Source organism: Galeopterus variegatus, unplaced genomic scaffold, assembly GCF_000696425.1.
Source record: "Galeopterus variegatus unplaced genomic scaffold, G_variegatus-3.0.2 Scaffold385, whole genome shotgun sequence".
Classification (NCBI taxonomy): Eukaryota; Metazoa; Chordata; class Mammalia; order Dermoptera; family Cynocephalidae; genus Galeopterus; species Galeopterus variegatus.
The window spans coordinates 604,107-628,612 of record NW_007726496.1 but is presented as its reverse complement, the minus strand read 5'-3'; the positions used below and the strand labels follow the sequence as shown (position 1 = coordinate 628,612).

The 24,506-nt window shown below is 45.5% G+C and overlaps 1 protein-coding gene across 1 annotated transcript in view; it reads left to right on the top strand.

The window, feature by feature from the left end:
• The window catches only part of MCC (mutated in colorectal cancers), a 124,224-nt gene that overhangs the window by 62,816 nt on the left and 36,902 nt on the right, over positions 1 to 24,506 (top strand). The window contains exons 7-13 of the mRNA XM_008568188.1: positions 1,228 to 1,374; positions 2,307 to 2,396; positions 3,502 to 3,555; positions 5,432 to 5,526; positions 10,001 to 10,141; positions 13,631 to 13,734; positions 17,403 to 17,586. Coding sequence (XP_008566410.1) covers positions 1,228 to 1,374; positions 2,307 to 2,396; positions 3,502 to 3,555; positions 5,432 to 5,526; positions 10,001 to 10,141; positions 13,631 to 13,734; positions 17,403 to 17,586 — 815 coding nt within the window. The remainder of the gene's footprint in view (positions 1 to 1,227; positions 1,375 to 2,306; positions 2,397 to 3,501; positions 3,556 to 5,431; positions 5,527 to 10,000; positions 10,142 to 13,630; positions 13,735 to 17,402; positions 17,587 to 24,506) is intronic.

The following is a 24,506-nucleotide window of genomic DNA, read 5'->3' as shown; positions in this document are numbered from 1 at the left end:
AGTTGGCAGATTCCTGGGCTTCATCCAGACCTACTACATCAGAGTTCCTGGGAGTGGGGTACCCATTCGTAAGGCCTCTTGGGTGCTGTAGTCACTTTGCCCTTTAAGATAGACATTGTACCTTGATGATAAAACTGTGAACAAGGTTATCAGAAAGACCAGTTTCCAGCAACCGTCTTCACTTACTTGGAGCACTTCTCTCTTTGGAAGTCACAGAGCCATAACCACAGAGAAGCATGATGTGGACATTTAAATTTTGGGTGGGGAAATGTGTGTTTTAAATGTCATTCAGAGGCCCTGTGTGTGTTTCTTATACAGGAGGTCTGTGTGGATAGTCCTTCCCGATGCCCCAGGGATAGTCCTCTCTTGAAGTCACTTGAGGGAACGCTGCTGCTGCCATCACTATCTCGTCATCTTAGCCTAACCCCTCACAATGCAGACTCTCTTCCAAACTATATGCCCCAGGGATAGTCCTCTCTTGAAGTCACTTGAGGGAACGCTGCTGTTGCCATCACTATCTCGTCATCTTAGCCTAACCCCTCACAATGCAGACTCTCTTCCAAACTATGCACATTGAATGACTTGCGACTCTTTACACACAGCGGGTCATCCCGATGCCTGTGCGCTTGTGCAAGCGGTTCTCCCCCTCTCCCCACCCCCCATACCATCATCAGAGCTGCCCCCCACTTCCTCACCTTTGCCTCTGCTGAAGTGCCGCTGCCCTCGTTAAGCTCTCTCTGGATGACTTCAGGTGGAGCTACATTCTTCCCCTTTTCTGCTTCCTGTATCACTCGAGATAGATATTTACAGCACTCAAGTGCACTTGTGTTGCTGTAAATGATAAATGATTGTGAAATCATTCACCACTCTTCCTCTGGGCTCTGGGTTCCATGACAGTGGAAATTTCACTCTGGGTCTTCTCTCAGCACAGAGTCAGGCACTTGGGACTGAGTGAATAAACATTCCTTTAAGGTGGTGATCCCTCCCCTGCTAGAAGCTTGTAGTACCTTAGGTAACACATTCACCTTGTGCTTGTGAAGAACAGATGACAGTCACTGGCAGGTCCAGTTAAGAATACAGTGACTTGTATGTGGACTGAACTGATTTAGCTTTCCAGAAGGGCTGATCTCTTAATGTAAATGAAAGCCCCACCATCTTGCCCAGCTGGTTCTTTTGCTCTTTGGTCTGGGAAACCTCCAACTGTGTCTAAAGGCATTATGGTTTCAGGTTCGAGAACTTCAAACCCGACTACAGAGCGTGCAGGCCACAGGTCCCTCCAGCCCTGGCCGCCTCACTTCCACCAATCGCCCAGTTAACCCCAGCACTGGAGAACTGAGCACAAGCAGCAGCAGCAATGACATTCCCATTGCCAAGGTGAGCTCCTGGGGATGGGAAGGATGGGCGGGAACGCCTCCTGTTATCTGGAAGCACCAGCCTCTGCCTAGCACTCAACTGTGCAGGCATGCCCTTAGCTCAGAAGGCCTGAGGGGCTTCCCTAGGGACCTTGTGCAGGCCTCCTACGCTGGAGCTGCAGGGAGAGATAACCCGCTAATAGTTTTAAGTCTCTCTTGGCAGCAACCTGGACGCCAACAGTCATTAATCATCTAGCTGGAGAATGTCACAGCTGACAAGTCATTGTGAAGAGTGAGAATCTATAATGCTTCATGGTGGACAGAGAGTCGCTCTCAAGGACTGAGGTTCAGCCCAATGGGGGACCCTGAATAATGAACCAATGATCTCCCCACTCACAAGACCAACGGTTCTGCCAGCAGAACAATAGATTCTGATGGGCAGACTACAGCAGTTGTGAGAAGTAGCCCCACCCATTGTCTGCCACGGCCCCCCAGCTCATGTGTGGGGTCCTACACAGAGAGACTGTTAAAATATGTGTCTTCCTTTCTGGTACCCCCTGCTAGTCTCCACAATACAGTTGGTTCTCAATGGTGAAGTTTAGCAAGTTAGGTTAAACCAGTGTTTCTCAACCAGAAGTGATTTTGTCCCCCAGGGGACATTTGGCAATGTCTGGAGACATTTTTGATGGTCACAATTGGAGTGCTACTGGCATCTTGTGGCTAGAGGCCAGCAATGCTGCTAAATAGTCTGTGTGCACAGAACAGCTCCCACAACAGAGTTACCCAGCCCAAGTGTCAACAGTGTGTGCTGAGGTCGAGAGGCCCTGAGTTAGGCTGATGGTAGAAAAATTAGGCAAATGAGTTGTTCATAAGAAATTAATCAGTTTAGTTGACATGGCTAAACAGTAGCCGTACATAAACATAGTCTCAACAGTTTTTGTTCTGTTTTTTAAGATTGCTGAGAGGGTGAAGCTATCAAAGACAAGGTCTGAATCCTCATCGTCTGATCGGCCAGTCCTGGGCTCAGAAATCAGTAGCATAGGGGTAAGTGTCCATGAGAGGTGAGGCAAGAAAGAACCCAGTAGAGCTGCACAGACAATAGCTTAGAGATGGTGGAATTTCCAAAGTTCACCTCCAATAAACCAGTTAATTGTAATAGTAAATCATACCCGATTTCCTTCCAAAGGATCAAATTAAAATGTATTGTGATTTCCTTCCACATGTAAATTACTTTTTCAATTTTAAGGGAGATTTTTTTTTTTCCCTCTACTTGAAACCATTCAGAAAGAAATGATTTAGGTCTCCTTTCTGGTGATGTAGATGAAAGTCTTTAAGTATCTGTTTTATATCACTCTGCTACCCCAGAGACCAGAGGAGTCATGGAGCTCTAAAAGAACTCTGCCTTTTGCACAGTCCTCTTGAAAGGGAATGTGCTTTTCAGTGAGGATGAATGTGGCCTTTGAAGTGTAGCCCAATGCTATGAAAGACCGAAGAACTGGAACCTTCCAGTTTAGTACCAGAGTTTTCATTTGTAGAGTCTGTGAACCCCCTGGGGCTGTAAGAGCTGACGGATGGTGAAAAGGGAACAGTTTCAGTTCCTTAAGGGATATATTCTAGGATTGGGGATGAGGCTGGGAGAGCCAGCTACTTGATCCTCAAGGGTGGAGAGAGCCTAAATAGCACTTTTAAGGCCTTAGTTTCAAATTTTGCACTAAGCAAAAATTGTATGCATTCAGATTCCAGCTAAAGCCAAATTGTGACAATAAAAGAGCCAACCCCTCTCCTGGCTACAGTAACTAGACATAATGGCCTGGAGTGCCAGGGTTTCAGAACGTGGTAAGGAAGTGCTGACTCTGTTTAACATCCAACATTACAGGGACTCTAAAGAGGCAGGACACCCCCACCCCCACTCCCATCCTTGCAGACCAGCAGCAGGTGCTTGGGGGATGGAGCTGAATCTTGATTCTGTTTTACATACTGCTTTCATAGTAGTTAGCTTTTCATAGGAGGATTATACAAACTGAGAACCACCAGGGTAACCATCTCCTGGTGCTTATTCTCAAGCAATATCAGCTTTAAATTGTTTTGTATGCAAAGCATGTCCCTGAAGTGACACTGACCAGAGGGGAATTAATGCTCATCTTTATAGGTGTCCAGCAGTGTGGCAGAACACCTGGCCCATTCACTTCAGGATTGCTCCAACATCCAAGAGATTTTCCAAACACTCTACTCACACGGATCTGCCATCTCTGAAAGCAAGATTAGAGAATTTGAGGTGGAAACAGAACGTTTGAATAGGTAAGGAGAAGTGCTATATATTTGATTGGAGGGCAGAGAGGAGCTGCTCCTCCCTTCCCTTTCCAAAGCTCAATGCTAGTTGGCTAGTGTATTGTGACATGAAGTGATATCAGGCCGGTGGGGTTGGGAGTCTCCAGCATCTTGGTTGTGGTAGGAGTGTTTGCAGCAGTCAGGGCAGCTTCATGAGCTTGGGAAGTGCATTCGCATGGCGTCTCCCACTTAGAGTCCACACTTGCTTTGCTGCTCTGCTGTCACTGCTTTAAAGTCTTAATAATTTTTAAACAAGAGTCCCTGCTTTTTTGTTTTGTACTGGACCCTGCAAATTGCATAGCAAGTCCTGGGAGCAGTCCATATGGAATGGCAAGTAGGTCACAGTTGGCTGCCAAGCACACAGGCCTGTGCTGCAGAGAACCACGGAGGGATCGTTCTGGAATGTTGAGTCAGCATCCGCGGGGCGCCTGGAGCCCCAGGAACCAGCAAAAGCAATCTGGTCCAGACGTTCCTGGCACCAACTCTAACCTCCCTGCTCTCTCTGACAGTTGCCTAATTCTATTTATGCTCCTTGCACTTGTGCACAATCCTGAGTCCCTACATCCTGTCCTAACTGTCCTACTTAGAATAATTTTACCATATACCCAGTTTTATGGATTCTTCCCAAGTCTCCTGACAGTGGTAGTTTGGGTTTGCAGTCCTGTTGGCAGAGACTGGCTTATGTGTCATCCCAGTGATGAGGGAATTGCTAAAAAAGCAAAGGAGAAGGAGTGGGGCCAAACCTTGGTAACCACTCTGCCTCAGAATTGGTCCCGCAGGGGCAGAATGGACCATCGAATCACATCCAAGTGTGGTGTGGCTGCCTTGACCTACCAGTCTTTAGTGGGAGAGCATAGTAAGAATTTGAAAGTGTGATGAGCTAACCAAGAAGAAATGTGGATGTCATTCCCCATCCACCATTGCTTAATTCCATTCCTCTTGTGTATGGCAAACCCGAATAAATTGAATTATCATGTTAGTTCTCCCTGCTTTGAAGCTGTTTAATATAGCTCTTGAGAACTAAGGAAATGAGGCAATCTAGGTCATTTTAAATCTTGAAATTTAATGGTTTCCTTATTAAATCCAAAATACTTAAGAGTGACAATCCTGATGATTACCTCATAGCAGTAAAGAAGCAGCAGTCTTCTCAGTGTCACTGGCCTGGGAGTGCTTAAAAAATTGAATCAGATATGTCCTTTGCAATTTAATGAAGTCAGGTACCTTTAGGGACCCTCAGTTTGGTGAGGATCTTCTCTCCACAGATTCTGGGATTTAACAAGCCTGCTTGTGGCTGAACTTGGGGGAGGTTTCTTTCTGCTTAGTTATATGCACCCAAGAGAGACCAGAAAAGGGGGAAATATTTGGTGCTTGTAGACCACATTATTATGCTATTTAACAGCTTACAAAGGCTGTCACAGACAACCATTTAATCCTCAACTTGTGAGGGTAGAGTAGTCCCACCTTGCAAGTGAGAAAACAGGCTTTGAGGTTGGAAGTTGAGTGACTTAAGTCCAGAGCTGTTAAATAGCTGAGGCAGAATTCCAGCCCCTACCCTTTGACCTCACTTCCATTGTCCTCCCATGATCATAGCTGCGGCTGGAACCTGGGGGGTTGGTTCTTAGAAATAATCTACCAGTATGTCCTTATATCTTTTGTTTAACTGCTTATCTCAAAGTTGGAGACCTGCTACTCTCAAAAAACTTTAACCTTTAACNGAACACCTGGCCCATTCACTTCAGGATTGCTCCAACATCCAAGAGATTTTCCAAACACTCTACTCACACGGATCTGCCATCTCTGAAAGCAAGATTAGAGAATTTGAGGTGGAAACAGAACGTTTGAATAGGTAAGGAGAAGTGCTATATATTTGATTGGAGGGCAGAGAGGAGCTGCTCCTCCCTTCCCTTTCCAAAGCTCAATGCTAGTTGGCTAGTGTATTGTGACATGAAGTGATATCAGGCCGGTGGGGTTGGGAGTCTCCAGCATCTTGGTTGTGGTAGGAGTGTTTGCAGCAGTCAGGGCAGCTTCATGAGCTTGGGAAGTGCATTCGCATGGCGTCTCCCACTTAGAGTCCACACTTGCTTTGCTGCTCTGCTGTCACTGCTTTAAAGTCTTAATAATTTTTAAACAAGAGTCCCTGCTTTTTTGTTTTGTACTGGACCCTGCAAATTGCATAGCAAGTCCTGGGAGCAGTCCATATGGAATGGCAAGTAGGTCACAGTTGGCTGCCAAGCACACAGGCCTGTGCTGCAGAGAACCACGGAGGGATCGTTCTGGAATGTTGAGTAAGCATCCGCGGGGCGCCTGGAGCCCCAGGAACCAGCAAAAGCAATCTGGTCCAGACGTTCCTGGCACCAACTCTAGACTCCCTGCTCTCTCTGACAGTTGCCTAATTCTATTTATGCTCCTTGCACTTGTGCACAATCCTGAGTCCCTACATCCTGTCCTAACTGTCCTACTTAGAATAATTTTACCATATACCCAGTTTTATGGATTCTTCCCAAGTCTCCTGACAGTGGTAGTTTGGGTTTGCAGTCCTGTTGGCAGAGACTGGCTTATGTGTCATCCCAGTGATGAGGGAATTGCTAAAAAAGCAAAGGAGAAGGAGTGGGGCCAAACCTTGGTAACCACTCTGCCTCAGAATTGGTCCCGCAGGGGCAGAATGGACCATCGAATCACATCCAAGTGTGGTGTGGCTGCCTTGACCTACCAGTCTTTAGTGGGAGAGCATAGTAAGAATTTGAAAGTGTGATGAGCTAACCAAGAAGAAATGTGGATGTCATTCCCCATCCACCATTGCTTAATTCCATTCCTCTTGTGTATGGCAAACCCGAATAAATTGAATTATCATGTTAGTTCTCCCTGCTTTGAAGCTGTTTAATATAGCTCTTGAGAACTAAGGAAATGAGGCAATCTAGGTCATTTTAAATCTTGAAATTTAATGGTTTCCTTATTAAATCCAAAATACTTAAGAGTGACAATCCTGATGATTACCTCATAGCAGTAAAGAAGCAGCAGTCTTCTCAGTGTCACTGGCCTGGGAGTGCTTAAAAAATTGAATCAGATATGTCCTTTGCAATTTAATGAAGTCAGGTACCTTTAGGGACCCTCAGTTTGGTGAGGATCTTCTCTCCACAGATTCTGGGATTTAACAAGCCTGCTTGTGGCTGAACTTGGGGGAGGTTTCTTTCTGCTTAGTTATATGCACCCAAGAGAGACCAGAAAAGGGGGAAATATTTGGTGCTTGTAGACCACATTATTATGCTATTTAACAGCTTACAAAGGCTGTCACAGACAACCATTTAATCCTCAACTTGTGAGGGTAGAGTAGTCCCACCTTGCAAGTGAGAAAACAGGCTTTGAGGTTGGAAGTTGAGTGACTTAAGTCCAGAGCTGTTAAATAGCTGAGGCAGAATTCCAGCCCCTACCCTTTGACCTCACTTCCATCGTCCTCCCATGATCATAGCTGCGGCTGGAACCTGGGGGGTTGGTTCTTAGAAATAATCTACCAGTATGTCCTTATATCTGACAACCATTTAATCCTCAACTTGTGAGGGTAGAGTAGTCCCACCTTGCAAGTGAGAAAACAGTCTTTGAGGTTGGAAGTTGAGTGACTTAAGTCCAGAGCTGTTAAATAGCTGAGGCAGAATTCCAGCCCCTACCCTTTGACCTCACTTCCATTGTCCTCCCATGATCATAGCTGCGGCTGGAACCTGGGGGGTTGGTTCTTAGAAATAATCTACCAGTATGTCCTTATATCTGTTGTTTAACTGCTTATCTCAAAGTTGGAGACCTGCTACTCTCAAAAAACTTTAACCTTTAACTTTGTGGTTGCCAGAGGCAAGGTAGGGGGTGTCATACCTACTCAAAAGTGTGCTTCCTCATTTGACACATCTGTGTTAAGCACCTACTGTGTCCTGGGCTATTTTGCAAAGCAAAGTGAAACAGAGAAGGCACTGCTGTCATGGAACTTTATATTCCATTAGGGGAGATAGACAAAACACAAACAAGTAAGCGTGTAAGAAAGTTCCAAGAGGGAGATATGTAAGACACTGTCAGAATTCCAGGGAGGACTGATTTCCAGTAGGTCGTCAGGGAAGATGTCTCTGAAGAGGGGATGCTTACGGTTGAGATTTTAAGGAAAAGAAGAGCAACCATGTGACAAACTAAGAAGAGTCATGTGGGCCAGCTTACCAGCCTCGAGCTAGAAAGTAGGAAGTGTCCAAAGGCCAGTGGAACTGAAACAGGGCGGGCAGAACAAGGAGTCGGTCAAGACGCTGCGGCTGAGAGGGAGGAGCTGGCTTGGGTGTGGGTTTTGAGGCCATGAACAAATTTTGCTCATTATTAAGTATAGTTGGAAGTTGTTGCAGGGCTTTGAACAGGGGAAGAACAAGATCTGATTTACATTTTGAAAGATCACTCAGGTGTGAGGAGGGGAAAGGCTGGAACAAGAGAGGAAGCAGAGCGATGAGTGCAGTGGACCAGGCGCTGCAGTGGGACCACGGCCGGGGCTGCCTTCAGGACGTGTGCGGTGGTAAAATCAGTGGAAACCGCAGCGGGGTTAGATGTAGATGTAGGAGAAAGGGATGGTCTCCAAGAAGATTCTCAGCTGTCTCGCTCATACTGTGAGGTGGATGGTGCTAGCATTTACTGAGATGGAGAAGACGTGGGAGGACAAGGCTTGGGAAAATCAAAAGTCCCGTTCCGGGATGTTAACTTGGAGATGGCAGTGGGACACCCGAATGGAAATGCCAGGAAGGCAGCTGGATGTGTGGGGCTGGCCGTCAGAAGAGAGGTCTGGGCTGGAGAAACCTGGGAACTGTGGGAACATAAAAGCCTTATAAAGTCATGGCCCTGGACAAAATCGCCACGAAGGTGAGAGTGGTAATAGAGGAGGGGACCCTAGGCTGCACCCTAGGGAACGCTGACCATCACAGATTGTGCAGAGAATGAGGAGCCAGCAAGGGAGACTGAGAAGAAATGGCCCCTAAGGCAGGAAGAAATCCAGAAAGACCCATCATGACCTATGTCCAGGGAGCATTTTAAGAAGGAAGGAGGAGCTGATCGGGGGGGTGTTGCCTGGGAAGGGCCGTAAGATGGGTTTGGCCACATGGAGGACTGTGAGTTGGGTAAAAGCTTCATCTGTTAGTGGGGACCAAATGTATACTGGAGCAAGCCGAGAAGTAAATGAGAGAGAACAGGGGCAGGAGCGTACTCTGGTAACACTTTACCTCAGATTGACCTTGGAGTTGCCAGAACCCAGCAGGGTCTTCGTCTGCACCCACGGTACTACAGCTCACATGCTGGCGAGTGTCTCCATATTCTGCTCTAAGATACGTGATTCTGTGATTTATCCTTGGGGTGGATGGCTTCCAAGCCATTTCATTTCAAGAGTCGCTTGCGTTTTGCATGTAAAACTCTATGTCTTTTTAATACTTGGTGCTCAGAGTCCTACACCTGGGCGTGTCCCATGTAAAATGCATCATCTCCTCTAGACCATCCAGGTCCTAGGAGAAAATGGAGAAGCTGAAGATTTATGTTTCTGATTTGTGTTCTGACTTTGCCACAGACTCATTTGCCGTGAATATACAGTTCTGAATCCTATAAAAGTTAAAGTTCCCACTGCTTATCTTACTGGTAGGTAGAGCTGCGAGGCTGTGTAACCTGGAAGGAGCTTTGAACGTGCTCCTCCATTCCTGGTCCATTTCCCACTTAGAGACCCTTAGGGGCAGTTTCCTGTTTACTCGCTGATTCATCTTTTGCTTCTGCTCTGTAGCAGGTGGTTAAGAGTCTAGGACCTGGGGTTAAACTGCCTGGCTCATGTCCCGGAGCAAGGTAGTTAATCTTTCTGTGCCTCCATTTTCCCATCTGAGAAATGGGGATAGTAACACTTAGTTCAGAGGGCTACTAGGGGATTATTGAGCAATAGCTATTACTACGATGCTGCTTTTCACTTGTCCCTGTGGAGGGCAAATTACTGAAGCACACAGGGCCTTGAGGTCGCATGGCTGTCTCCTTTCCTTAACACATCCCCAGGGCCTAGCAAGGGACCTGGCACATGCAGATGTGGAACAAGTATGTCCATGGATGGGTAGCAAGTTACCAGGGGGCTTATTTTTTATTTCTAATTCACACAGAATTTGATGATTGTTTCATTTAGAGTTGCCTCCTTGATTATTTTGTGCCAGTTACATTTGTTAAAACATCTGACAAGCCCTCATCCTAACATGCATTTCTGAACTGAATATAAATGAGACAACTGAAATATTGACAAATTAATTATAATCCTAGTGTGAAACTGATTTTATTTTCCTTTGTAGCCGTATTGAACACCTCAAATCCCAAAATGACCTCCTGACCATAACCTTAGAGGAATGTAAAAGCAACGCTGAGAGGATGAGCATGCTGGTGGGGAAATACGAGTCCAACGCCACGGCCCTGAGGCTGGCCTTGCAATACAGGTGGGGACCAGCAGTGGGATGGGGGACACACAGCCGGATGTCTGTAGCCACTTTGATTTGATTTAGAAATGCATCAGAGCAACCTGCATAAAAGTAGAAAACAGGCTTTCAGAAGGCATTACCAGGGGGTTAGACCAGCAAATATTAGTGATACAATAAAAAAAAAAATCCATTAGTGCCCTCGTAGCTATTAAGAAAATAAGTGTAATGAATGTGGTATTAGTAAACAGGTATTTGTCTACTAGCATATTCAACTTAAGTATTATTTTACTGTAATATCAAACAAGATATCAGTTTTTGTAATATATATTCATTTTTTCTCTCTGGTCTTTATTCATATTCATATATATTTTACGTTATTGTTAATCTGTAGTGCATTCTTTTAATATTGTTTAATAGTCTCCATTTATTTTGAATGGCTATATCCCCTGCATCATTTATATATTATTATTTCATTTATTCATTTATCTAAAAGACATTTAGACTTTTGATATTGAAAATAATTCTATGGTGAATAATTTAGTGCAGGTAAGGTCTTCATTCTTGAATATTTTCCTTGGGATAAAATCTCTGAAGCAGAAGTTATAGGTCAAAAGAAAAGAATATTTTCGTGGCTCTTCAGACATGCTGCCAGTTTTTTTTCCATAAAAACAAGCTAGTTCAAATGACTACGGTTCATTCATTGGTAAGCAAGTGATATATGAAAGTACCACTTTTATTCTGCCTCATCAGCTTTGATATTTATCTGTTTTTAAACTGCTTCTTGTCTAAAGCTACAAAACTATGCTTTATTGTTGTCTTAAAAGATTCATTTCACTAATGTCACCACTTAAACTTATTTGCCAAGATCTCAGAGTGGTTGACTGTATCTTACTGTTAGCATTTTCTAAAAAGTTCAATATTGTTTTAAGAAACTTTATTTCTTCAAAAAACATAATCAAACCAAAATACGTGAGTTCAAGCTAGAGAACAAGCATCCTAGTTTACAGATGCACCAAAGCAAGCAGGTGATCCAGCCCAGATAGCTCTCGAAGCAGGCTCTTCTCTGTCCACAGTCTGCCTTTGATCAGAAAGGTCTTTCTTCACATGAGCACATCTCATGGATGAAGAAATGACCTCGCATTTCTAACCTGCAACAAGGGCTGCTCTTGAAAAGAGCTGCTAGCACCTAGAGCTGGTGATGTGGCCCCTTTCTATAACTCTTAGCAAAGGATGATGAAAGTAAAGACAATCAGAAACAGATGGTCTCCTGACTAAATGTTGGCTAAAGCAACATATCCCCCGCTTGGCATGGAGAGGCTCTTTGGCTGTTGGCTTGAGAAGGACGTTTTGCTACCTCAGTGTCCTGTCTGGGAGCACACAGGTGCCACACACATGCTCTTCCTCCGGGGCCAGCCCGTGGCTCACTTGGGAGAGTGCGGTGCTGATAACACCAAGGCCCCGGGTTCGGATCCCATTTGTCTAAAGCTACAAAACTATGCTTTATTGTTGTCTTAAAAGATTCATTTCACTAATGTCACCACTTAAACTTATTTGCCAAGATCTCAGAGTGGTTGACTGTATCTTACTGTTAGCATTTTCTAAAAAGTTCAATATTGTTTTAAGAAACTTTATTTCTTCAAAAAACATAATCAAACCAAAATACGTGAGTTCAAGCTAGAGAACAAGCATCCTAGTTTACAGATGCACCAAGCAAGTAGGTGATCCAGCCCAGATAGCTCTCGAAGCAGGCTCTTCTCTGTCCACAGTCTGCCTTTGATCAGAAAGGTCTTTCTTCACATGAGCACATCTCATGGATGAAGAAATGACCTCGCATTTCTAACCTGCAACAAGGGCTGCTCTTGAAAAGAGCTGCTAGCACCTAGAGCTGGTGATGTGGCCCCTTTCTATAACTCTTAGCAAAGGATGATGAAAGTAAAGACAATCAGAAACAGATGGTCTCCTGACTAAATGTTGGCTAAAGCAACATATCCCCCGCTTGGCATGGAGAGGCTCTTTGGCTGTTGGCTTGAGAAGGACGTTTTGCTACCTCAGTGTCCTGTCTGGGAGCACACAGGTGCCACACACATGCTCTTCCTCCGGGGCCAGCCCGTGGCTCACTTGGGAGAGTGCGGTGCTGATAACACCAAGGCCCCGGGTTCGGATCCCATATAGGGATGGCCGGTTCGGTCACTGGCTGAGCGTGGTGCTGACCACACCAAGCCAAGGGTTAAGATCCCCTTACCGGTCATCTTTAAAAAAAAAAAAAAGACCACATGCTCTTCCTCCCGTATGCACAAGTGTCCATGTGGGTCTCAGGCTGCAGGAAAAGGACCATCCTCTGATCTTTCACCTTGTTTGCTCGATAGACGACGGGCACAAAGAGTGACTATTTTTCATCTTCTTAGAAATCAAAACTCAAACTCTTGCCAGACATTTTGTGATGGCCTAAGAGTGTTTCATGAGACAGTTTTACAAGCTTCCAGCAGAATTTTCTGTGATGATGGAACTGTTGTCTATCTGTGCTGTCCAGTTTGGTAACCACTAGCCATGTGTAGCTATTGAGCTTATGAACTATGGCTCCAGCAGTGGAGGAACTGAACTTTTTATTTTATTTGACTTAAAAATATTTAATTTAAATTGCCACATGTAGCTAGTAGCTATGGTATTGAATGTAGTGCAAGTCTAGGTCAAAATCATCTCCTTATGGGTATTAGTTACCTACTATATAACTATTTATTGTGTCACAGGTTCATGGGTGAGGAATGTGGGAGTGGTTTACCTAAGTGGTTCTGGTCACCGTGTCTTATGAGGCTCTTGTCAAGCTCTCAGCCAGGGCTATGTCATTGAAATCTTAACTGGGGCTGGAGAATCTGCTTCTGAGAAGGTTCACTTATGTGGCCATTGGCTGGAGACCTCAGTTCTTCCCTGGCTATTGGCTGGAAGCCTTAGTTCTCACCACATGTGCCTCTCTCAAGGGCTGCTTGAGAGTCTTCAAGACGTAGTAACTGGTCTCCTCTAGAGAGAATGATCAGAGAGAAAGTGAAGTGAGAGAGACTGACCAAGATTAAAGTCACAGTGTTTTTTAATAACCTGATCTTGGAAGTGACTTAACATCACTTCTGCCATATTGTATTAGTCACACAGACCAACCCTGGCACAATGTGGAAGGGGGCGGCACTAGGGTCTGGGTACCAGGATGTGGGGCTCCTTGGGGCCACCTGGGAGGCCAACTAGCTTAGGCATATCCCATTTCCTTTTTAGCTGATCATCAGAGAGACAACAAACTTAGCTCTCCCACTTTTATTGCTTCCCTTGTATTTTTCTAGAATCTAGTTTAAAGTTTAAAAAAAAAAAGACCAATGTAGGAGAAGAGAGCAAGCCACTGGCTTTGTGGTTCCTTGCTTATGTGGATAGGGAGGCTGAGGCAGATCCCGCACTGCCTTCTCCCCAGGAGGTGGTGCTGCATGGAAGATGCCAGAACTGAGGACGCGTGTGCTTGTGTTTCAGCGAGCAGTGCATCGAAGCCTACGAGCTCCTCCTGGCGCTGGCCGAGAGCGAACAGAGCCTCATCCTGGGGCAGTTCCGAGCGGCGGGCGTGGGATCCTCCCCTGGTAAGTGTCTCCTGAGTCCCTGCGTCCAGCTTCCTTGTCTCCTCTCCCTGCCTCTTGCTCCACTACCCCTGTCTCAGCTGCTGGCATTGAATCATCTCCCAACAATGTGCAATTCGCCTGTCAAGTGTGTTTTTTGTTTTTCCTCATGACTGAGTGGGTAAATTGTTTATGTTGAATGCAGTAAGAACTGGAGTGGAAACAGACAAGTTAAAACAAACAGGGCCTCTTAGGAAACATATTCTCCTGGGCTGACAGTAGGACCAGATGGAACGGGAGGCCCACGCTGGCGATTAAGGGGCCAACTTTTCCACAGCCTCTCCCTGTGGTGCTGGCTGCTGAGGGGTCCTCTGCTGCCATGTGGCCTTTGCCTTGTCTCGTTGCTTCATTGGCTGTGCCTGTTCTCCAGGTTTGTTCCTGTGAGTCATTTTGAAGCTCCTTCATCTCCAGGTGTCTTACGAATAAAGAAGAAGGAGTTTCACACCCCGACCTTGTCAGCCCCGGTGAAGCAGGTGTATCTGCTGACCTCTGCCACCTTCCCTTTCCCCCATCCGAGGGGTCATGGCCTGATTTTTCTTTCTTTCTTTCTTTTTGCACCTGGCTGACACAGGGATCCAAACCCTTGACCTTGGTGTTATAATGCCGTGCTCTAACCAGCTGAGCTAACCAGCCAGCCCCTGTTGGCCTGATTTGTACATTGAGATCACACTGCCCTCCCCCACTCCCTACTCTATCCTTCAGTTCTGAGTCAGTGGAAGGGGTACTTTATTGAAAATGGTATAAGTCCTAAAATGCGGCCAGTGGTTGCGGCTCTGAGCCCTGCAGTGACATGAGGAAGACTGCAATAGAAATAGTGCTTGAGAAGACAGAGAGCCAGGGGAAAAGGCTGCCATCTCTGCATGCAGCACTGAGCCCCAGACGCTGCCTTAGGCTGTGCGTTATCACAGTGGCTGCACTGGAGAAGCAAAGGCAAGTAAACAGAAAGTCGAAGTGACCAGATCACTCCAGAGCTGAAGGTGGGTGGCATGGGCAGGCCAGGTGTCCCCATCCATGGTGACCAGTCATTTGTCATGGACTGGCTTTGAGCTGTGAGCTTCTGTTAGGGCTTGTCCTTCCAGGGTACCCCTTAGAAAGAAGGTTGTCATCTAAATGCTTCCTCCTGTCCCCACCAGCACCTCTCTCCTTGCCTGGGGTTTTCTTTTGCACTGAATTCTGAACACTCATGCATTTTTCCTTTTTCAATTTTGACATGCACAGGAATATGAAGCAAATCTAAAGGAAGGGAAGTAACCTGGGTATTAATTTCCTGCTTCATATCCACACTATCCAACAAGGGAACAAGCCTTCATTAGTATGGGTGGATATGAAGCAAATCTAAAGGAAGGGAAGTAACCTGGGTATTAATTTCCTGCTTCATATCCACGCTATCCAACAAGGGAACAAGCCTTCATTAGTATGGGTGGCCATCCTCTACTCCTCCTCCTGGGTTTTTTTTTTTAAATAGTATTACCAGCCCAGAATTAGAAGGTTTGCCAGCATTTCCATTAGAAACTTCATTTTTCAGGGTCTTTTAACTGAATCATAAAACTTTATTCCTCATATGAAACAGATCCTAAAATGATCTTGGCTTGCTGTCAGGTTTTTTTGTCCTTAAATATATACATGTATTAAGAAAAATGACTAATTAAAAGAAAACAATCAATCATCTTATTTTCAGTTTGTATCATAAGACTGTCTTAACCTGTTCCGTCCTCAAAAGGTACCTTTTATTAGGCTTGTACCTACTCAGTGCAGTTAACTTGGTAGGAGCTGAAAAGGCTTAAACAAACTTGCATTTAAAATGTTTAAAATCAATAATGAAATGCTTTGTATTTACCTAATACTGGGTAGTTCATGTATATATTTATAAGATGACCCAGTCAATAATATCATGCCCGCTTCAGAACAGAATTCAAATAGCAGTCGGGTGGTGAGATGTATGTAAAATATTTTATTTGTAGAAAGAAGAAAGGCACGAAGGTTGTCAGAGAAATGGCCAAAGGGAGGTCCAGGGGGTCTTAGCTTGCAGGACATGCCCACTCCAATTTCCTGCCCACTCCATAGGGCTGAGGATTGGCTTAATTTTTAGCCGCCCCCATTAAATCTCACTCTTCTATTCTGCTGACAACAGCAGAAGACCTGTCACTCTGTCCCAGCGTGCCACATATTTGTTGCACAGCAAAGCAAGAACTAGTTTGTGAAATCTACCCATGGTATCAATTACTGTGATTTTTCCTTCATTTCTTGTTGATTTCACAGGCATTCATTATGTTCATTCTAGATGATTTAGGCCAGTGGTTTTCAAACTGTGCCCTGGGAAGCTGGAGGAATTTCTTTGGGCCTCAACAGTGGAGGATGGGGAAGCTGAGCGTATCTCCCCACGCACACCCCTGCCTACTTCATCCAGTCCTGCAGTTACCATTTTTTGTATGTTAACATTACCATTTTGTGTCCTTCAGCATAAGATTTCACTTGAAAATATTTGAAAGAGCATGGATCTGTACAGGTAGCAAACTAGTGACTTGTCTGGCTAGCACAGTTTTTGTTTTGTTTTATTTTTTCAAGACTTTATGTTTTGGGAGCAATTTTAGATTCACAGCAAAATTGAAAGGAAGGTATAAAGATTTCCCATATACCTCCTGCCCATGCACATGCACGGCCTCCCCCATTGTCCACATCTCACACCAGAATGGTACACTTGTTACAACTGATGGACCTGCATTGACACATCACTATTACCCCAAGTCCATAGTTTATATTACAGTTCACTCTTAGTGTTGCATGTTCTGTGGGTTTGGACAAATATATAATGACGTGTATCTACCATTGTAGTATCACTGCTCTGAAAATCCTCTGTGCTCCAGTATTCATTTCTCCCTCATCACCCTGCCAAACCCCTGGCAACCACTGATCCTTTTACTCCATAGCTTTGCCTTTTCCAGCACAGTTTTTAAAATACAACAAGAAGAGGAATGTCTTGGGCAGGGACTTCACTGCCTGGCTCTGTGCTGGCGCCTACCATGCCCTAATGTTCTGCTCCAGCCCAGTTTCCTGGCTCCTGGAAGCATTTGAATTGGCCACCATTACCAAGCTGAGAGAAGGGTCAGGGATAGCATCAGTGCAGAAAATACAGAGCCACCCTTATCCAAACCACTAGTTTTGTCTCTCTTGGCCCTCACACAAAGCTCTAACCAAAGCCATAGACATGTGGAGATGTGGCACAATTTTGCCTCAGTTTCTCCCTGCCCTTATTCTTAAAGAAGTGCCTGTGCACGGAAGAGTGGCCAAACAGTAGACTTGTTACTGAGTGGGAGGAGAAGCCAGGAGGCTGAACGTTGGAAAATCATAAAATCTTAGAGCTGGAAACAGACCTTGGAGGTCACATTTGCCAACCCCTTCATTTGTCCATGAGGACAGTGGCGCTCAGAGCAGAGAGATGCCTTCTCACATAGAACTGCCCTGTGACGAGCCATTCTTAGGATGCTGATCTCTTCGCTGACAGGCCACTGCTGGTTCCTCTCCCCCATGCCACCTTTGTCCTGAGTAACTGAGAATTGATTATGCAAACTCATTCCCAGGCTTGCCTTCTCCAGACCTGTGTTGATTAATCCATTGGCATCTCTGCAATGTAGGAGACCAGTCAGGGGATGAAAACATCACTCAGATGCTCAAGCGAGCTCATGACTGCCGGAAGACGGCCGAGAATGCCGCCAAAGCCCTGCTCATGAAACTGGACGGCAGCTGCGGGGGAGCCTTTGCCGTGGCCGGCTGCAGCGTGCAGCCCTGGGAGAGCCTCTCCTCCAACAGCCACACCAGGTAATGCCCAGCCTTTCTGCCCTGACATGGACGTGTGTCCATATGTCATCTGCTCAGTGGGCATGCCATGCAGTAACCCAGCTCTTGGGGACTGTGTGGCCTGGGGTAAGGCCAGAATTTGCTTCAGGCTTGCAGCCTGCTTTACCCAAGAAGGAGTCAGAGCTAGAAAGTGGCCATCTCATTTTTCCAACATGAAAACTACAGTCCAGAAAAGTCTAGAAAGTTGTAGAGATGGAATGTGAACCTACCTTTCTGTCTTGTGCTCTTTCTCCTATATTATTGTTCTCCATTTCCTTATGATTCCTGATTTCCAGGAAGCATAAGGGGTAGCTAAGACCCATTTGCTGCAAACAGTCCCTCAGCACCCAAGGTCCAGTCCACAGGTCCTAGTTCCAGGTGACACGCCCCCATCCTCCTGGGCCTCTGTCCTTGGTGAGCTCCTCCAGGCCAGAGCCTCTTCTCCCACCTCTCTTGCCTCATGGAGTAATGCTACATTCACAGCTGTGCTTAGCAGGCACTTAATCATGACCTGAGGTCAAGTTCATGGACTGTGAATGTAGAACACTAAAGTGAGTACTTGAAAAAGATTAGGAGGAGAGCAGTGAAGATCTTGCTGAGCATAATCTGCTGCAGCCTTTGATTTTTTTGGATGGGGATAGGGAGCCAGAATGAAGCTTCTTCTAGCATTCTCATTTCTTGCCACTGAAGCCCTAAAAACATGAATGACTTCCCTTTATGTACCAGTTCTCAGTCTAGAAGTTACTTTGTTAGAGATACTTCTGAGATTACCCAATCATGAAAGACAAGGAAGGGTAACTTACCCATTTTCACAGGTGAGAAAACCTTGGCTCAGAGATATCTTCCTTCCCACTACACCACATGGGATTTCATGACATTACAAAACAGTGTCTATTTGCAGATTAAGTGACCAGAACCTCATAAGGGTAGATTGACTTTCGAGAGCCAATTTTCACAGGTGAGAAAACCTTGGCTCAGAGATATCTTCCTTCCCACTACACCACATGGGATCTCATGACATTACAAAACAGTGTCTATTTGCAGATTAAGTGACCAGAACCTCATAAGGGTAGATTGACTTTCGAGAGCCAGCAGAGAAATCCTGATTTTTTTGGTGCCTAAAAGCAATTTAATGTTCCCACCTCTTTTTGCCACTGGCAGGACCCAGCCAGCTGGCTCAGCACATCCATTTACCAGAACAGTGTCCCAGGAGAAGGGTCATTCCCAGTGCCACACTTGGCCAGGTGCCCACAGACAAAAGGGACCTATTTCTTCTTGACTCCAGAAACAATTACCTTATTCAGTGAAGCACAGATTATCATTTTTTTCCTTAAAACCAGATTCTTCTGTTTAAATACAGAAAGCAGATGCTCCTTTTAATGACTTTTCCAGATGTGTGTAATCTATAATTTCCTCGTTCATTTAGTGTAGAAATGAAGTTCTCATGTTGTCAGAAAACGTTCTGTTGAATTAGCGAATGCAAGAATCAGGTTGACAGGAAGCATGTGCTGTTTCAGTAGCTTATGAAGTCTGTGTCACAGATCATTTGCTCATACCTCTCCACTCCAAAAAATAATTTTGTCGTTTTTATCTGAATCAGACAAATTTGGAGTCTGTCAGGAGTGAGAATAATATTCTCACCATCTATTTAGTGGAGATCCTGCTTTTGGATATTTGTTTAAAATGCTTTAACATATAGGTGAGCCTTGATTTTGAAACCAGTTTCTTAGAAAAACCTAATTTTTTCTATTGTATTTCTGCAGGTTGAGATAAATTGAGAATACAGAGTTCCTATTTTCAAGGATGGCCTCATTAAAGAATGGCCCTTGAACTAATTTCAGTCTCAAATTGGTCTTCCTTTCAAAGTACAGAGGCCTTTAGCTCTGACTATAGTCAGTTCTCCTTAAAAATTCACTTTCGGGCCGAGCCCGTGGTGCACTCAGGAGGGTGCGGCGCTGGGAGTGCAGCAGCGCTCCCGCCGCGGGTTCAGATCCTATATAGGGATGACCGGTGCGCTCACAGCGCTCACTGGCTGAGCACGGTGCAGCCAGTCTCAAAAAGGACCAAAAAAAAAAAAAAATTCACTTTCACCCTCCTGCCCAAATCAAAGCAGCTCAGAGCGGGTACAGAAGAACCACACACAGGCATGCCTGTGATACTCCACGTTCTTAGAAGCTGATACAATTAGACTACTTTATGTGAAACACGGGTTCAGACTAAAGTCCCATACCACCAGGTCCTTCATAATTATAATAATTATAGTAATTTTGTTTGTAAATTGGCCATCCTGGCTCAGACATTCCCACATGTCAAGTTTATGAGAAAAAAAAAGAAAAGGCACTTTCTGAATTGGAACTTTATGCGGCCCAGTAAATCCCTTTCCTCCCCTGTAACCCCCTGGCATGGAGGATTCCAATCAGAGCATCAGATAACTGTTCCTCAAGGTCTCAGGAAAGGAATGCTGAGTATCAGGCCTCTGGGGGCATTTCTGGCAGCACGTGAGCAGCGCCTGTTGACAGGAGGGATAATGGTTTTAGAAAGTAGCAGCACAGGAGAAGTAAACCAGTAAGGAGAATAAAAATGATAGCCAACCTTCAGCTGATTCTGCTGGCAGGAGCCGAGGGACGTTGCTATTTCACTTTTGAAACATATAGCCACAAGATCATCAGAAAGTGTAATCATATTAATGGATGGAGTAACTAGGTAATGTTGACTGCCTGGATCACTTTATCAACATATCACGACAAAGAGGCAAATGGACTAAATCTTTGGGAAGAGGAAATGGGAATTCTTCACCAAACCCACCCTGTGTGTCAAGCATCACAATTCCAGCTCATTGTGTGAAAGTGCAGTCATCATCTAAATCCACGAAAGCACATGTGGCCAAGGCAGAATAAACCACAGCAAGTTTTCTCTCTTGGAGACTGGATTAAGTCCCTTTTGTCTCAACATCAGAAGAGGGTCAGGGTTAGCCGTGTGAGAAAGGTGACTGCATCCTTGCCGCGAGCCTCTGCGTACCTCCACATAGCCAGAATACTGCCCGGCTGGCCACTCACACTGGGCTTGATCCCCAAATTGGAATGGAAGGCAGCAGAGCTCCAGATATGCTGGCCCTCACCCTCTAAGCCAGTCTGGATGACCATAAAGTTTCATTGGGGCAAAAGGTTGAGGACAGTGGAATCATGTTTATTGAAAGGGTGACTGGATTGAAACAGCCATCCAGTAGGGACAGGCCCGTGCCACCAGCATCGGCAAGCTTCAGGGAATGCAGTTGGACTAGATCTGGCTGTTCTAATAGTCATCTTTCATGAAAAAGAGAAGTGCTTTGTCATCCAAGTTTCAAGAAAGTACATCCAAAGTCCTTGGAATTAACACTTATTAGTGTTAAGTTAGCTCTAAGGTCCAGCTCAGACACACTACTCAACAGGACAGCCTGGTGATCAGCCCTCCTGCTTATGTCCTTTTCACTTCTCATTTAGGCTCCATAAGAACAAGGTGGAGACATGAAATGCTTTTTATGCTTTTTTTTTTTTTCCATTTAAGACCTAACTTCCTGATTCCAAAAGACCTGTGTGCTCATTGTAGAAGTAATTAAAATCTGAGTATTATAAGATGCGTAGTACACAAGGTAAAAAGTTCTTTATGGTAGGACCCTCACTGGAAAGGACACTGGGAACAGTTTGAGGTATATTCCCACAGATTTAACTGCAGTTTTTATTAGTTAAGACCCTTGGCTGCAAAGGACTCAAACATGCTCAAATAGCTTAAACAAACGGGGTTCTTATTGAAAGCCTATCAGGTCTTGCATGCATGAGCTGCATGCCCAGGCTGAAGGCAGGAGGCAGAGGCCTACAGTAAGCTTGAGCAGCACGGAACTGGGCACCTGAGCATAGTCAGGCTAGGCCCATGTCCAGCCTGAGTGGTTCCTCCTGCAAGCAGCCTTCCCTCTATGACAGAGAACCAGTGTACCACCTACACTTGTACACAGGGCTGACTGGTCTCAGGGTGGTGCCCAGTAAGAAAATCCTGGGTAAGGGACCAGCTGGGCTCAGGTGCCTACCCTGGTCATCTGTGACCATGGCAGAGTAGGGCCATGGCAGTTCCCACAGGAGCCATGTGGATGGAGAAAAGAAGGGTAAGTTACAGCAGAAGAGCTTAGAAGGCAAATAGTCAGCACACCAAGACATGGCATCTTTCAAAACATGTTATGTATAAAAATGTGAGTACATCTAATTCTGACCAATGAGGGTCCTATTATGTGGACTCTCTTCGAATGTACTTTTTCCCCTTGGCATTGTATTCTTACACATCTTCACACGTGTTATTCTTTTCACCAGTTGCATCGTTTTCCATAGGATGGCAATACTATCATGTATTCAAACAGTTTCCTTTTGTTGGATGTTGGCATTCAGTTTTCCACTATGGTAACATTGGTGCAGCCACCACCCTTGTCCTTAGACCTGTCCCTCTTGTGCAATTTCTGTGGGACCAAGTCTGAGAAGTAGAATTTGCTGGTTAAAAACTATGTCAAATAGCCCTCTGTATGTAATCCAATTATTCTCCTACAGCCAGTGTATGAGAGGGCTGCCTCTCCACACCCTTGCAAAACTGGGTAATCACATTTTTTCAGTTTGGCCACCTGTGGCTGTCGGGCCTGGATGGTGTCTTTGTTATGGGTGACCAGACAGGAATGGGTTAATATTTGTTTTAGAAATGTTGGTTTCCAATACCGTTATGATGACACCTTTAAAAATGGCTTCGTAAATAGAATTTATCACCTAAACGTCTGTTTCTTATTTTGACTTCCGCTGTCAGCTTAGTTGTTAGGAACTTTCTGGACTCGGATAGTTTTTGAGGACTTTTGTTATCTGACAGCAGATTTTCCCACCCATATTTTGTTAGACAGTTTGTTAGATAATTTGCCCTCAATTTCTCCTCCAAGAGAATTCTAATAATTATTCAAAAACATACAAATCTGAGAGGTTTGGAGTTTTTTAGTGTTTTTAGTCCTTTGCTTCGAATCCCTTTCTTTGTCCAAAAAAGAGGGGATGGAGGGATACCCAAAGCACAGCGTGAAAAGATAGGCCATTGACAAAGCCCAACTTTCTGCTTGGAGGAATGGGGCCACTTAGGAGTGACTTGAGTGCCACACATCACCTGGACCATCCCCCTCCTCCAAATAAATGCCAAATAATCAACAAAACAGACGCCCAGCCCCGTGACACTTTCCTTCTAAAAATGAGCTGCTCCTTGATGGAAATCACATCTCACCAGGGCCAGGTAAGATGGTGTTAAAGACTTCAGGAAAACTTCATCAATGATTTTTGAGGCAAAGAAACAAAATGCTCTCTAACTTTCTGCCAAGGCAAGCTGAGAAACTGAAGAAAAGTGACTCTTTCTTCTCATGAGCAGGATGAGAGTTATCTTGAGGACAGGGTGGGATGTGGTGGAGAGGGACAGAAGAGGATATGTGACACACATGGCCAGTTTGAACAGCACGTCCTACAGTGGACAGGGTGGGCAGAGCCACTGGCCGTGCATTTGCACCGGGCTACAGGCCGCCTACCCATGTGGTGTGCTTGAAGATCGCTGGCCGTTGATGTACACAGAGCACAGCTACGCGATGGGAGCTCCGACAGAGCATCACCCAAGGGAGAAACCCAGGTGTCCTGGCCAAGCCTCTCAAAAAAACAGAGCAAAACATAAACATGCAGCTGGGGTGCATTGGGGTTTTCTTCATCTGCAGTCATCCCCTCTCCCAGACCCTCTCCAAAACACATCCTGGAGAGGAGGAGCCATCCAGCCTGCAGAAAGTGATTTATTCCCCCTGACGACTGAGATCATCCGGCATTCCAAGCTGGGAGGGTTAATGGATGACTTAACCCTCGCCCAGCAGCCGACAGCCAGGCCTCGGGAGACCGCCAGCGCCTTTGTCTGCAGGAGGCCAGGGAAAAGGCCAAGGCTTCCCCTCCTTTTACCATTGTCATAATCATATTCTGCAGTGGAACGTTAAGAGCATAAAGCAGAATCGTAATTAACCTCATCTGATCTGTTCCCGGCTGGTGTCCTGGAAGGGGGAGAGGGAAGCCAGAGCGGGTGTGGGGCTGTAGTGCTTATCTTGAAATTAAACTTTTTTTCTGGTAAAAGCATTTCAAAGCTCTGAGCTTCCAACAGGGTGGGATCAGTGGACTGAGATCTTTGTTCTTTTTTCTTTCTTTCTGTAAACTGCACTCATAGCAAAGAGATTAAACTTTTTTTCTGGTAAAAGCATTTCAAAGCTCTGAGCTTCCAACAGGGTGGGATCAGTAGACTGAGATCTTTGTTCTTTTTTCTTTCTTTCTGTAAACTGCACTCATAGCAAAGAGAGTGTAACAAAAGCCTTCCCTGCCCGGCTAGGGATCGGGCTCCGGGACCTAGAGGGTGGCAGAGCTTGTCAGTCTCTGCCCACTGATGTACATGTTCTCCTGGATGGTTCTAGGCAGTTTGTCAAGTCTGTCCAATCACCGGCTTCTTTTCTTCTTCCTCGGGTGGAGGTTTTCTAGAGGACCTGCAGACGGCTGACACCCTGGGGCATCCCTGAGTCTGGTGTTGGGTGTTGCAGAGCTGTTGGCACAGCTGTCAGGACAGTGGCTGCCAATCCCTCCTCCTCCCCCAAAGCAAGCGCTGTGTGGCAGCACTAGCTGGTCCTGCCTGCCTCCGGACCCTACATATCCCTTCCACAGCCTGCTGGGCTAGGAGCCATTAGTATTCCTATTTATCATGGCCCAGAAAGGTTGGGTAACTTACTCTGGGCCATAAAGCTAGGAAGTGGCAGAGGAAGAATGTTTACTAAGGTCTGACTGATGTCAGGAACCTGCTCATAATCGCTGGCAGCCACCAGAGCAGCCTGGGAGCATTGGAGT